Source organism: Diadema antillarum, unplaced genomic scaffold, assembly GCF_040938485.1.
Source record: "Diadema antillarum isolate AM-2024a unplaced genomic scaffold, OU_Dant_1.0 scf00000001, whole genome shotgun sequence".
NCBI classification, from domain to species: Eukaryota; Metazoa; Echinodermata; class Echinoidea; order Diadematoida; family Diadematidae; genus Diadema; species Diadema antillarum.
This window is the reverse complement of record NW_027270890.1, coordinates 255790-272280: the sequence shown is the minus strand read 5'-3', so window position 1 is coordinate 272280 and position 16491 is coordinate 255790. Positions and strand designations below refer to the sequence as shown.

General features: G+C 39.4%; 1 protein-coding gene across 5 annotated transcripts in view; it reads left to right on the top strand.

Moving 5' to 3' along the window:
- The window catches only part of LOC139716028 (ETS translocation variant 1-like), a 91025-nt gene that overhangs the window by 57450 nt on the left and 17084 nt on the right, over window positions 1-16491 (top strand). For all 5 annotated transcript variants that reach the window (XM_071627688.1, XM_071627883.1, XM_071627825.1 and 2 more), the window contains exons 6-7: window positions 15051-15281; window positions 15849-16293. In XM_071627688.1, the coding sequence (XP_071483789.1) occupies window positions 15051-15281; window positions 15849-16293 (676 nt within the window). The remainder of the gene's footprint in view (window positions 1-15050; window positions 15282-15848; window positions 16294-16491) is intronic.

The window sequence follows — 16491 nt, the reverse complement described above, 5'->3', positions numbered from 1 at the left end:
GTCCCCGCAGTCCTGGTGTGAGAAATAGGATCTACTGTAGATGGTACCAGCAGCATTGTGTATTGAATGTTTCCTCCCCCTGGTGTCAAATTAATAGCTTTGTTTACACAGCAGACAAATAAAAGTGTAGATGGGACTGGTGTCGCGGCTAGGTGTGGATTGCAAGACGGGCGTCTGGGTTTGGGGCTGTTATAATGGTGCGCATGAAAGATCCGTTTTGATGGCTATATTGGAGTGTGTGTGTAGTGATACCTTTATACTTCATGTGTAGAGTGTATGGTGGGAAAAAAAAAAGTATTGTGTTGTGGAAAGAAGAGGAAGAAGCAAAACTAACAACTTACGTACTCAGCAGAGGATAAAGATAGAAAAATAATACCCTGAGGGCGAGAATTGGGTTGTTTACATGAACATATACCAGTATCTGCATACATTTTATATATGTTTTCATTTTTTAATGTTTTTATTTTATGTCAATCAGTATAAATTGTGCATGTGTGACATGAGAAAAAAAAGGAGGTTTACCAAGTTGTGTTGTGTTGATTTGCTAACCACTAACGGCACAACATGGAAGATTTATGTATGTGTGACATGAAAACACACAAAAATGACAGTTTACCATTGTGTTGTGCTGCTTTGCTTATCACTATAGAAATGGCATAACATGAAAGATTTGTGCAGGTGTGACATTAAAAAAAGAGATGATGATTTACCATTGTGTTGTGCTAATTTGCTAATCACTATAAATGGCACAACATGAAGGATTCTGCTACTACTGATATGAAGACATGCAAAGGCACTGCTCAAGATTTGGTGGACCTTGGTGTATGTGTAAAAGTATACATTAACTTTCAGCTCTTCCTTGGACTTAACATTAAGTCATTTGAAAGCTACAAGAACATTTAAAGCAATGTGATTTTTAACAAAAAATCTATTTTGAAAGCTGGAATTTTAACAAGTGTGAATCGCTGAATTAAGGTATCCTTGGCAAAATCTTCAGTCACTGCAGAATGGGCAGTTCATATGGAAGATGCACACAACACCACACTGTGGTGATCTTTGTCCAAGGGTTCGTTCCATGAAAGTCATATGAGAGACTTTTCACTCATAAGACACACTTAATATGAGAGACTTCACGAAATGGATTTTACTTCTCTACAAAGCTTCATAATATGAGTGACTTTAGCCATTCTGAGATTTATGTAAAGACTTTTATGTGATGACTTCATGAAATGTACCCCGGGTCCCAGATTTGATACATCAGTGCATTGAAGTGAATATAAATTCTGAGTGTGTGCAGCGCTGTAGGCCTGTACTACGAAACCTGCTATCTGGCAGGCATTGATAAAGACAAAACTTCTACTTGATTCTGATGTTAATAGAGAGGAAAAAAAGAACTCTGAAAAGAAGATCAACACCAAGAATTGGTTTCTGCATGGAGCTACAATGTTGTATGTTACTATTAACGCGGGGCGTTCACATTGTTTCCCGCGACGCGGGGAAAGTCCCGAGCTGTTGGACTTTCTCCTCGAAAACCATAATGTGAACGCTCGCTGGGACTTGTCCCCTCGTCCCCGCCAAGCAAGTCGGTACGGGACAAAATTTGGAGGGGAGAGTGACCTTGGGGCGAAATTGATAGCGTCCAGCTGTGGTCATCAAATGTGCGCATGCACTATGCGTGGTTTCAAGTGGCAGAGCTTGTTCCAAGCCCCAAAATGCCCCCACAGCTCAGGGACAGATGAGATACCAGTGTGAACGGTCAGTCATAAAAAAGATAAGATCTCTCGTGGCTGTCCCCGCTCACGGGGACCAATGTGAACGTGGGGACTGTCTTTCCACAAGTTCTGCAAGCTGTCTGCCAACTACCCTTTGATATACAGATGTAACTATGTTATTCCCTTTTTGACATAACTGTACAACATTGGATCTCAGGACAGAGAAGACAGTTGATCAGACAGTCTGGAAAAATGACATTTTGGCAACACATTCACACACGCACACACATTCTCATAAAGTGCTTCAACTGGGGATATGATACCGGTAGTTTGCTCAAGGCAATCTGGCATATTTCATTATTTGTCTTTGAAAAAAACACAAATCTTTTTCTTTTTCTTTCTTATAAATTGGCCAATTAAAATTGAAACCATAAAAAAAAATTATACTTATATTCAGTTAAGTATAAAGTAAATTACCAGACTTCATGGAGTGTATAGGTGTATACGCAACGATTGAGGATACTTTAAAATATTTTCAAATTTCCCCATTTGAAATGGTATGAAAACTTTTTGCCTGCATACAGGACCTAAGTATGCAGAATGGACAGGTGCATTATATACCCCTATTTAAAGGTACCCCTAGGTCTGTAAGGGCACTTTTTCATTTTTTTCTTGAGATGCTCTGAACTAATGGGCATATGCACATTATGAAATATATCCCCGGTTGCCTGGAGTGAACCATTACAATATCCTTGATTGAAGCCGTTTGCGAGAACACACACACACACACACACACACACATGCTCAAATGATTGTGCCTTGCAAGCCAGCTTCATAGTTCTAGAAATAGCTGCTGTGGTAAACAACATGCCTTCCTCATTGCCACCCTATCCAAAGGTATTTATTGTTGAACTCTACGTATGTGCTGTCTTGGCCACCACCACAGTTCAGGTCACACTAGATTATTATGATCATTGCGTTTAATTATCTTTCTTTTTCCTTCTCGACATTCTTGACTTTAGTGTCTTTTCTCCTGGTACCATCATATTCCAATGTCTATATACTTGTTGAAAGAAGGGGTTGTTTATTGTGGAGCCACATTTACTTGCCCACTTCTAGCGTCAGAAGAAGATTTATATGACAAAAAGAAAAAGAAAAGAAGAGAAGAGAAAGGTAAAAGGGTCAAATGAAATTTTGATGATGTGTATAATTTTTTTAGAGAATGCATTTATCAGGCAATTGTGTCAGATATACATACGTATGTAATATCACCAACATTTTTGACAGTTTCAAAAAAATAAAGGATGGGATGTTTACAATTGATTTCTGGAAATGGCAAGGCTGTTAGTGTTTGAACTGACAAAACAACCAAAAACAGCATTTATAGAGTTATGTTTTTCTGTGAAATCACTATGAACGTCTTCTACGGAGTAAGGTTAGTGATGATTTGTGCACTTTGTAGTTTGTGTTGTCAGTTTTTTATCATGTTTCAGTACAAACTGAAAATAAATAACTGAAAGATTTTTGCAAAATGCATCCATACCACATTTTATGAAGTGTTGTGGCAATCCAGAAAAGTGTAGATTGTTCTCAGTGTCTACCATTCAAGTAGGGCCTATACCTTCTTGCCTGATAGTTCATGCAAACTATATTTCTGCATATGAAATTATAACCACAAATTGAATTGATGCTAGGTGTAGCCACATAACATGTAATGTTGTATATCTTATGATGAAGGGGAAAAAAGGTCATTTTTAGTTGTTGTTAGTGTTGTGATAATTGCCATTTCAGTGGCCAAACAAGATTCATGTAATAGAAATCTGCCATACTCCTTTGTAGATCACCGATCGGTCGATGGTGCGATGGTGAAATGATTGGAAGAGCAACTTCAAGTGTACTTAACTGCCCAGGGAGTGTACTGTAGTATTTTAATCATGCTCTTGTTATGGGGTGAACTTCTTTCACCCTACCACAGTTTGTTACTCTCTAGGTGTGTTCTGACAGCAGGAGGAGTGAGATTTGGATTGCGATCCAAATCACGATCCATATCTCACTTTTCATATCACCATCAAATGAGGCGAAAATTCTACTGAATAATCGCGATCGAAACAGTAGTGGTTTTTTTTTTGCGGTCATTCACATGTCAACTGAAAATCTCATTAACCCACTGGAGCGGAACGCCTGTGACTTCAGCCTGCATGACCCCCAGCTGCTAGAGCTACCCAGCATGTAGGGCGATTGCGCATGTTGCGCATGTTCACACATTGCAGCACACTCGGTGCAGGCCCAGGCCTGGACATGCACACACTCACACGCACACCATCTGCATGAATTATATACTCTCACTGCTGACCTGTTTACGTGTGGCTCGATTGGCTTGACCGAACTATGGCTGTCCGTATAGCCTTTGTGGGCTTATATTAAACATTTTTGTTGAAATGACCGTTCTGACAGGACACAGCGTGGATTAATCATGATTATATGGCAAAAGTCGCACATAGTAAGATGTGGACATGATCCGAATTGTGATACAATACATTATTTTTTTTTAATCTGCCCAGTATTCACTCGACAAATATTGAAGTGAAATATGAATGACTGGATCGCAAATTAATCTTCCTTCAAAAGTGTGTGTGAAACCCCCTTCTAGCGTGTTTCATCTCAGCCATTTGAGTTATGCACAGCTGCTCTTGAGTTTGAGCAACAGCACGATATATGAAGCCTGCATTGCAGGTCTTGCCTTCAAGCCTTGGGATTTGGGCAATCACCATATTTTGTCATGTTTCTTCAGTGGTCATAAATTTAAGAGAGAGACACTCAAATTTGTGGAATTGTTTGCAAGTACATGTACCTCTTCTTTATAGCAGCAACCTCTACCTCAGTAAAGAAGAAAAACAGCACAAAAAAGGGGGTTGATAAAGAGGAGTTGAAGAAACAGGAGTGAAAGAAGAAGAGGAAGGGAAATGAGAAGAAAAAGAAACCATTAAAGGAGAAGAAAAAGAACCAAATGAAAATGAAGAACTTGAAATAAAAGAGGAAAAGAAAACAGATAGTAGATAAAGGAGAGGAAGGAAGGCTTAAAACAATTGACTGTCTAGCTTCAGCAGCTATGTCTCATAGTGTGTCCAGTCATACAACAAACTATCAGCATATTGTCTTCAAGTGTGATTAGCTCTTTATGTGCCATGGCGGAAACTCTCTGTGTGCCACATTATTCTGAGACACCAATGTCGTCATTCTTTGGGAAAATATTTCTGTTTTCACATTTTATAGAGTTCTGTTAAGCTGGTTAGTAGTACCATATGCAAAGTTCTAAAGAATATACCAAGTTTTGCTTTGATGGAAATTATATGGCTAATCTATGATTGTTTTTCTTTCAAATCAACAGTAGCTGCATCATTGTCAAGGCATGACTTTTGCACATAAAACAGTAACAGAAACTTAGAATTTACACGCAAATCCAGTAGGGGACACCACTTGCTAGTCAATGACTACATTAAATGCCACCTATGTGTGAGAGGAACGGAATCACGACAAATGCTTTCATTGTACTGTAGCATTTGGCGATTTATCAATCAATTTTGAGCAGGTTTGTGCGTTTGATCACAATATGCGAAGTTGGCACGCTGTCGAGTGAGTCAGATGTGCGATCGTGGCACATAAAGAGTTAGTAATTTCAGTAAAAGTCACTCTGCAAGATCAAGTACTACTCATTATCAGTCACATTTTTGGAGGCGTGCTTCTATCTCAACACCATTCCTAGCATTTATTAGAGGATTGATTTTGTTGTGTTATTAACATCTTTTGATTGTATGATGTCTAGCCAGAATGTTGCATTGTGGGCTTATTGTCAAAAAGGCAGCAATAACGCTTTTTAATTGGGCAAAACAATGAAGGAAGGACAAGGTTGATAACAGACTGTTTGACAGAAGGCTTAGAATACTGGCACCCAGTCAAATCTTTCACTGCCAAATAAATCACCCAAAATTTCTTTTCAAGAAAAAGGAAAAAAACGGACCAATATTCCAGAAAGCACATTTCTGCAAGCACTATATTTATGGGATTGTGATAGTAAATAGTAAGAATCCTTTCATAAGAGACTTGTTGACTTTCAAAAAACAAACAAGTAAAAATAAAAGAATAATGACATGATTATAGAAAAGTCAAGGCATCTGCCCGAGTAGTGGATGACCTAATATACATATTTCAGCAAATTTTCCATTAGGGAATTTTTCACATCATCCAAGTAGGGGCTAAGAATGCCTGTTCACCTACATGGGGATTACTCTAGATATCCAAGGAACACTATCTTCTGTAACAATTTAGAAAATAACATCAAAGTTTAAGATTGAGTCCAGCTGTGATAGGCAGATGCCTGTTTAAAAAAGTGTTATTTCCTTCATAGAAAATAAAGTCACACTGTGAACAAAAAATCTTGAAAATGATAAGTGAAAAGCACAAAAAAAAATTTAAAAAACCTAAATCACTATGATGTAGCTGGTATAATGTTTTTTTGTTTTGTTTTGTTTTGTTTTGTTTTTTTGCTACGTATGTGCATATGAAAGAACTAGACTGTGAGCCCACCCAGTCCTTGAGTAATTTTGGCTGCCGAAATTATCAGGATTAGTACAGAATTGTTTCAGAAAAAGAATAGAAAAGAAGGGATGTTAAAACACAGAAACAGAAAGAGTTTGTTCAAATTGATCCAAGCTTTGGAGACATCTCATTTTGGAGTTGGTTTGCCACCTGCTTGATATTCATACATCATGCCGTACCAAGTGGCAACATCATTAACGATAGATTGATGTCACGATGAAAGTGCCCGTTTGATTTCTGAAAGGCATACATCATCTTCTATCTTCCAGTTCATTAATTACTCAAATAAAATGCCTCTGAATGCAGGAGGCCTCAGCTTCACAGATTTGTACCTTTGTCTCACTCCCCCCCCCCCCCCCCCAAGTCTGAGTTCTGTCGCATCCAAATTGCTCATTACCCGTAAAACCCAAATGACATTTTGGGGCCTTAATTTGTTTTTCCATCAGTCCTCAATTACACAATTAAGATCGCATTTGTTGGCACTGATGTAACATTATCATGGCTTCAGACCTGTCACCGTCTCATGTTGTATCAAAGACAAACAGTGCAGAGATACTGTATATGTGGTGTCTTTATGGCAAGTAATAATACAGGGGCAGAGCATCGTAGAGTGGAGCTGTTGTTAAAGTGATTTATAACACTATTTGACATTTGTGGTGGTGCCTTGTCTCTTTTTAATACATTTTTCTGACCGAGTGTTATTATGATTTTTACATGGATGAATAAGGAAAAAAACACACACACAAGCACACAAAAGCTTCATTATCAAACTTGAAATATTTTTAAAAGGTGTCTTTTAGATTAATGGAAATGATGTCATGATGTTCTAATGACTGATTTAATAAGCTGTTCTTGAAGCAGCTGGTTTATGAAGGGAAGCATAAACTTTACTGAGTTGAATCACAATGCATGTGCAGTTGGGTAGAGATGTAGCCTTGTAATATGATTACTTTCTCGAGTATTGAGTTACTCTGTTTTCTATTCAAACATGCCACAGCAGGGTGACAGGAAAATGCTGAAAAGGATACCTTCCTCATCATTACAATACCTGATCTAAACTTACACGGCCGTTTTGATAGCTTTTTATGCCTCCCTTCCTAAAGGGTGCGAGTAGCATTATTTTCTATGTTTCTACAAAATAATGATTAGAAGGCCATTGTACACTTGTGCAGGACATCAATAAAGTGTGAGTGAGAGTGTAGAATGTGTCCGGTAGTTTGGGTTGTTGTTTTTTTTTTCTGCAGATTTTTCTGCAGATATAGAACTGTCATACATCAATACTAAAAAAAAAAACAAAAAAAAAAACACTTTAGAACTAAAACTGTTTAAAGCTATAGTTTGTTTTTTCATGGTAGATAACCATCAGAATGCTCGTACTAATAGTATACAAATAATGACTGCTGTGAGGGGCACAGTTAAAATTATGGGCCCAAGGTGATGTGAAAACCAACTATGCCCGAAGCGAAGCTGAGGGCATGGTTATGGTTTTCACATCACCGAGGGCCTACATAATTTTAACTGTGCCCTGAATATCAAGCAGTCATTATTTGTTTTATATACCGAAAATATAGATTCTGAAATATAGATACCAAAAATACAGATTCTAGTCTCTTTTACAGCACTGGTAATCAATGCTGATCGACAGTGTGGCGGCCGTATCATTGATGCATACATGAGTGATTGTACGGGGTTGCGAGTTGCGACTGTCTCCAAACCAGTCCGCTGGTCTCTTTTACAGCACGCTGATCGAATGCGTGGCGGTCGTATCATTGGTGCGTACATATAAGCAATCTACGTGTACGGGGTCGCAACTGTCTCTAAAACCTATTTACTAACTGTGCCCGGGCCCCGGTCACAGTAACTCAAAAATAGAGCACAGCTATTTTCATGACTCCCCTTTTAACCAATCAGATGAGAGGATTCTAGAAATGAGGTATATAATAGACACTAAAGGAAGAAGTAAAGAACAAAGACATGCCTCCATCAGGTGTACCGTACTTCGCAGTATCTTTGTAAGACCTGTTCATGTGGCAAGAATGTATAACTGAGCAAATTTTTGAAAAAAAAGAAAAAAAGAGTGTATTGATAATAGCAATGATGATGATGATGCTCATACCTGTGCACTCAATGTTGCAATCTGAGATTTTGGAAGGGAGGAGAGGGGAGGCCCCAAAGATTTATCCAAATTTGGACAAGAGAGGGATCATATTAATGCCGGCCGAAATTGAGAAGACTGACAGCCCAACGATAAAGGGGCCACCGAATGGAATAGTTGAAGGTAAGTGCAGGCGATGTGGAATGAAACATGAGATGGTCTGTATGTAATGGATTGGTGATATTGGATTGCTTTTAAATCATTAGGTTTTAATATTCGTAAGGGGGGCATGGATCGGAGGGGGGGGGGATTACAACGAGACATGAGGGGAGTTGGATTTGGGAGCAGAGTACATTCACATATCGCTATAAACTATGAGTGAAAAACGAGATATGAAATATATGGTACCATTGGATATAGTAATATCACACTACTATCATGAACACAATGCAATCAAAATACCAATTTTTTAATCAATGTTACAGTGTACTTGCCGGGCTTTATCTGTACCTGCACTTACATGATTGTACATCAAGTTGTAGTAATGAAATGATTAAACCTATTAAAAGATTCATTTTGAAAGACTTGATATGTTATGAATGGATTTTCACATTGACTAATAACTGCCTGGGAAGCTTGAAGAGCTGAAAATAAACAAAACTACACGAAGTTTTGCTAAAGACCAAGAACTTTAGAAATAGTTTATAGCTGGTGTACATTTGTATAATGTGCCACTAGAGTATGAAACATCTACTGTATATCTGATATATTTTGTGGTATTTGTATTTCACAAATTTCATGAGCAATTGCATATTCATGGAATCAACAACGCACATAAATACTGCCTCCTGAGACAAAATTGCATTTTGTGTTGTTGCCAAGGTGGGATACTACCTACTTTTTCTGTTTTAAAAAAAAAAAAAAAAATATATATATATATATATATGTACAGTGTACTTCTTGTGCATTCCATCAATGTCCTTTTAAATGGCTAATTCAAGTCTAAATTCACAAAATATCATAATCATGAAGTATACGGTGTGTGAGAAAAACATGTGAAGCTCTCAGTTGACGAGGGACAGAGAACCTAAATGTAGGCCTACTTGTATAGCTTTGCTATTGGCCATTTACTTGTAATTTGAAGCATGAGACTATGGGAGATTGTGATATGTGTCAGCGAAATAATTTTCTTTGTGATCTTATCACATTACACTTGTGTAGCAGATATGTCTTCCCAATCATATTTCTTTTCCTTTTTTTTTTTTTTGGGGGGGGGAGGGGGAGGTTGAGGTTCCTTTTAGTTTGAATACTTTTTTTTTCAGAGTTTTCTGATGAAGGGCAAAAGAAGAGAGAGAAATGAATCTTAGGTATTTTGAAGGAGATTCCTTTGCTGAAAACACAAGCTTTGAAATACAAAGTAAGTCGTTTTTCACCAATATACGTTGTAAGTTTGCAAAGTTCTAAAAGGTGTTTTTTAAGCCCCCTCAACTTTTTTTCTCCCTCTCTTTCCAGTGGAGTTCTCAAACACCTTTACACGATTGCTCTCAAGCAAGTTAATCTTTTATTGTTGTATTTCTGATTGTAGAGGATTTCGGCTCTTTGTTAGTGTCTGCACAGTATCTGGGGGATTGTGCTGGTTTAACCCACATACTGTTACCGATATCCTGCAGTCCCCTAATTTGTAATTGAATCATGCCAACCATGCTGTGATCCTGCTGTGTAGAATTGCACTTCCCTACAATTGGGGGGTGGGGGTGTTCCCTCTTCTATTATAATAAAAACACACACACACACACACACACACACACACACACACACACACACACACACACACTTGAGTGCGCATGCAAGCTCACACACACACACACACGTACATATTCATACATACTCACTAATGCGCACTTGCTCTCATTTTTTCTCTATCACCCCCCCCCCCCCACACACACACACACACACCTTGTCTCTTGCAGTCACAGCCTGTATCTTGTGTCTTCACCTCCCCCTCTCTCCCTCTCTCTTGTGGATGTCGTGCTCCCTTTCTCACCTGGTTACACCCTATTGCTATCCTCAATGCGCCCAGTGTGCATGCAGGTCAATAAAGCAAGATATATTGCCCGCAAGCTGTTCTCCCCGCATCATAATGAAACATTCAATATGTGGCACTTAGGAAATAGTTAGCATTGGCTGTGTTGGAGAGAGGGTGCAATAAATGCATTGATTCTCCCTCTCTCCCTCTCTTGCTCTTTGTAACACTGTTTGTCAATCGCTTCTCATTGGGCAGGAGGATGTTTTTCATTTTGTTGGGGTCGGGCGCACTTCCATGGTTTGGCCTCCTCTCCCATTGGTAGAGATATGATGCAGATGAGCGTTCCTCCTCATTAGCAGCAGCAGCACAAATTATTGCGCCATCGTCACAGAGCTGGCAACGTGCTCAACTTTGGCCTGACTTTGTTAGACTGATTAGTTCAGAATTGAAATCGAAGCAGAAGAACAAAGAGCCGGTAGAATATTCCATGTTCCTAGCTTTGAGGTGAAATGCCCTTTATGCACTTGCCTTGAACTAGAATCTTGTGCGGGGATGGGGGTGGGGGGGGGGGGGGGAGGGGTTATTTTTTTATTTGCAGCTTTGTTTGTGACAGTATGTATTATATGACCTGTGATGTTTTCAGCATTTTGCTATAAGTGGGTTAGGAAGAAGCATAGGAAAATCAACAACCAGTAAGAATTGTAGCATGCATAGTTGGGAAGTATTTTTAACTTTTGCAGACTGTAAAAGATTATAGGCTATTAAACAATATTTTGTAATGAAACACTGTATAGATTATAGTCATTAACCCATTGAAGACAAGTCCCGAGTGCACTCAGACAAGTGTCTGTGGGAAATGTATGTTGTAGCAATATCAGCCTGTCCTCAACAGTTTAATAGGATCCAAGAGATCTGAAAATACAATAGGGAGTGTGCTAAACCAAAATACATCCATATGTAGCTGCAAGAAACAAGAGAGAGAAAGTTATCTTGGATGAGGAAAATAATGCAAAAATAAAGAAAATAACTGAAAAGATAAGATCAGAAACAGGCAAAGGTAACATTAGATACACATAATTGAATCCAGTAAAGCAAGCATTACAGTAAAAAGAATATCAATAAAGTAACTTATTGTAAAATGGCCTGCTTAAATTGTTCAATTTGACTTTCATGTGAATCAAAATAAGCAGACAAGTAGAAAATTCCTTAAGATCAGGCATAAAAAGAAAAAAAATACAGAATTGTACACTTATTACATATTTTCCAGAAAACTGATTTCAGTGACGACCACATGTGCAAATAGTAATGATGATGATCAGTGTTGATGTCATCACCTCATATCTCTCCTATTGTTTCTTACATTGTACATTTCAGAATTCATAAAAGTCATCTGGTTTATCAATAATTTGCCCACAGCAACCCCTTAACCCCCCCCCCCAAAAAAAAAGGTCATTGCTATTAAGTTAACACAAAAATAACTAGATGTGAAGGATAATTGTTCTTGTGATATGATTTTGTTTTTTTTAAGAAAGAAATGAAGATTTTGTATTGCAGGTCACTTGGAAAGGTGAAAAATGATGACATCGTAATGACATCTCACCATCTCATGTGCATATTAAGTGTGTGGTTTTGACCAGTCAATATCACTGTTTTTACACAAATCTTGGTCATGTGATCCTAAAGTGTGCAATGTCATGGAGAGGAGGTGATCAAGCTGCCTAGGTCATGTGACACTTGATGTCTCAGGCATAGTGTGATCGCATCAATGTCCTCTGTCAGAGTAATTCTGAAAGAGGACGTCACTATGTACAAACCAGGAACTTTGTACAAGGTTATGGATGATTTTAGAGGGGACTACAGAGGTTGGGCAACAGAAGAACATCTCACTGTATATAGAGAGTATGAAAGGAGTGATGCTGCGTGTACTGTGTAAGTTTGAGAGAAATAAGCATCATCGAATTAAAGTGGATGTGACATGAAGAACACAGTTTTCTCTAAAGCCCTATTGGAACACTGTACTCCATGACACCCCCTCAAGTGGTCCTTGAAATCTGTCAAATTTTGCCTCAAATCACTTTAATTTGACACGTTGCTTCAAGTCTATTGGATTGCAGAGAACTCTTCCTTGACAAGTTGAGTTGGATTCCAGTGAATCAAATTTTATTTTGTCATACATGTTTTATTGCAGAAAACTTACAGTGCCAGGATTAAGTGATGAAATCTTGAATTAGTGCTGGGGGCAGTATAGCCCCAATGGTCCTTGTCAAATCCACTCCCTGGAGGAACATAGAAACCAGTGATATCTGCTGAGATTACTAAAAATATTCAAGGAAGACATTACATTTTGATGTTATTCTGTGCTTCCCTGTACTAAAAGCTGAGTAATGATGTTGAGGTGATCCCTTACACATGTGGGTAATTCAGCTTCGCCTGCCAGGCGTAGGTACCCGTAATCTGACACTCCAAACAGGAAGTATTTTGCTCCTGAGGTCATGTGAGGTCAATCCTGAGCTTGGTACCCTGACAACCTCCTTGTATGGTGGCTGTCAGAGGAGATCGCTTTCTTCATCTTTATTTCATCGTTCAGCGGCAGCGGGAGGAGAGAGGGAGTGAGCGGAGGATGAGATCTCTGGTGCTCAACAGATACACAATTGTCTGATAGTGGCAGAATGATTTACTGTTTGTTGTGTCAGGGATGGTCTTCAACATATACATGTGACCGCATTCATATGTTACCTGCCCTCCCTCTCTTTCTCTCTCCTGATATGGGACACAATTTGTCACTACCTGAAATAGATACAAGACGAGCTTGAGTGCTTGTGTGCTTTGATGAATAGTCTTGAATTTTTTTTTTCTTCTCGACAATTGCCATGGAACAGGCCCTGCATAACCTGTAATCCTCCATGCATTGTATGCATGTATAATAACATTATAATCTATGGTGGACAACCATTGTCATTTCTTTGTTCAAGCACAAACAGGTAGTATGTGGTAGTTCTTTGGAACATCTGATACACCGAATGATGATAGTCTAAGCAAATTTATGGTTTTCTGTGACAGTGCTTTATATTAGGCATCCCAAAATACAATGTGTGATGAGAATGAACATACGTACACATTAAATCTTGTCATGAATAATGAAACAAGAAAATTTGAATGGCTTTCTGTATTTTCAAGGTGATATTCAGATGTAAATAGAAGGAAAAGACACACATGAAAGCACATCCATATCTGTTAGTTGTTAATGCATCTTCTCTAATTACCTGTGAGATTTCTGTGCTAAGTAACAGAGAGAGAGAGGAGAGAGTGAGATTGAAGAAGGGAAGACTGTAATTCCCACCACTTGCAGCATTGCTCTGTAAGCAAACAGCAGGAATTAGATGTCTGTATCCGTGTCAACCAGCGCTTCGGCTTTCACAGCTAATGCACTGCTGATATTTCAGCATTGCGTAAGGTCATCATCACCAGCTACATTTGCACGTTGAAGGAGCGGCTGGTCTCTTTTTCCCCCCTCTAACGAATGGTCTGCTTGTTTGCCTGTTTTCACACGGATTAGTCGCTGAAAAATATGAATTGGCAAATTGGCAGATGAAGCCACGCGGAAAAGCAAACCATTTCTGGTGTATTTTGACGAACCGTGGTAGCCGAAAGTGCTATGAGTGGTGGTGTTAAGATGACATGCATCCATTAGGCACATGTGTCATATTAAAACGAGTGTGCAGATATTTGGTGAAGATATCACACACACGCGCACACACATAAAATCCTCTCGTGTATGGGAGCAGACACCCTATGAGAACAGAGATGATTGTTTATGGGTAAGCCGCCTGAGGGTATGATAGTTGATGGTTTCATGGAGAAGGAAATCCAACTATTGGGAGGAAAAACATCCGAAAATGTGTCTTCTCCGATTCATCTTTTAAAAAATTCATCTTCATCTTAAAAAAAATCGTCAACACAACCACCACATATCTCTTGTAATATCAATGTCCAGGGTGTGTTGGTAACACACTTCCTTTCCTAAAGAGGGCCTGTACGTTCCATTTTTTTTTCTTTCTCTCTTTCTTACATTACCACTCACTGCACCAGAGATACTTTTTCATCATCTTCAAACACTGACATATATGTCGTGAAGATGAGCTGTTGGAGTGGGTATAAAAGTTGGATCACTTCTCATACCAAGAGCACAGAAGAGTTGGGAAGCCCGTGTTGAAAAAAAAATGAGCCGCCATTTTCATGTGCCACATTGAATGTGTACACTGCAGCAAGTGGAGCTTTTCTCACAAGTACAACCATTTGATGTGCCATGATTTTATCTATTATCAAGCTCTTCAGCATGATGAAGCTATGCAGGATATGCTCTTGGACGGATGATGTTGCCTGATTTTTAAAAACAAAATAATTAGAAAATTCCAAGAACATTTTCTTGTGGAAGTTTATCGTGCCATTGTGAAGTTGCCATATATCAATCACTCAGTGAACAAACAATGCGCGCATTCATTTTGTATGCGTGTATGTATGAGTGTTGGTGAAGTGTCACAATCTAGGGGAAGAAAAAGTTTGCCAGCTATTTGAGACTTACTAAATGCAAATATTTTATTTCATCGTTTGTTCATTGCAGTGCCGCTGAGCATCAAGATCAAGCCAGAGCCGCGGAGTCCTGGGTACCACAAGCCATGTGCTCACATGAAGTCACCAGCGGCGGCGAGCACCAGCCACCGCCACTTCGACTTTGACCGGTTCGAGCAGAAGTTTGCGTACGGTGAGCAGGTGGTGGTGGACAACCCGTTTGGTGGACTGAATAGCCAAGGGCTCTCCATAGCCATCCCAGCTCCATCTCCCAACAGCACAGGTAAAGTGGGACCACTGGGTTTTGTGTCAATTTCTATTGATTCTTTAAAGCTTTAGGGCACCCTAACAAACTTACTTGTGTGCTCTTTTCTCCGTTTGTTTGTTTGTGTTTTTTTTTTTAAGTTTACATCCTTTTGTGTATGTGTTATACGGTGAATGGTAGAAGTTATATCTCTTTGAGCTATATTTTCCCAAAAGAGTATTGGCATCATGCAAAAAAGTCCCGAAGAATGCTTAAGGAAGTTTAATGATCTTTAAAAATATTTGGCTGACAATTGTCCTAATGGCATTATATGTATATAGATATGGCTTTTATGAACTTGTTTTTTGCATGGACAAATTCATACACTGGCATCTTCTTTGTTACTCTATTTTGTTTTTCCATCATATTGATTTGTACTAGAAATTATGATATTTTGGTGTTTCAGTGGATCGTTGAGATTCATATGAACTAATGTGACACGTTGGAAGGAGGTCTTACTCAAGCATTACCAGTTGATTGTAGCTAATGTGAATATTCAGTTAAATCTGAATGTTCCTGTATCTGTATTTTCCTTTAATTGCACAGAGGGTCACCCCAGCCCTCTTGGCAGTAACAGCTCAGATGCCGTAGCGCCACAGAGTTCGCCAGCCGGATCCGGAGCATGTAGCTCCAAGACTGGCACCACTGCCACCTCTAACGGTGGGGCGGGCAGCCCCTCCATGGGGGCCCCACCCCTGGACCTCCATCCTGCTGCAATGGTGCCCCCCTCCATCGACCTCAACATGAACCGCATCATCAAGCAGGAGCATCCTCCGGTGTCGATGTGCAGCGGGGGAGCGTGCCGTGGCGAGGAGAAAGGAAGAGACGTGCCGACCAGTAACAGCAGCAGCAGCACCGGCAGTGGCTCCCGGCCGGGTACCATGGGCACCTTCAAGGAGCCAATGGTGCCAGGCAGTGGATTCAGCCCAAACACCGGCCACTTCAGGGCCCACGGACCGGGTCCTGGCCCAGGGTTCTTCCTAGACAAGAGGTAAATTGAGTTTGGACTTAAGATACACAGAAAGCATGCCTTTTGTTATGCAAACTTCATTTTAATGTAGTGAACAGTTGATGCTAGTAAATGGGTGTTTCTTGGCAGCTGTTTCTTTTAAAGCACAATTATAGTTATCTTCTTCATGTTGTATGCCTGCAGCAACATATATATGCTGCCCACAACAATTTGTCAAGG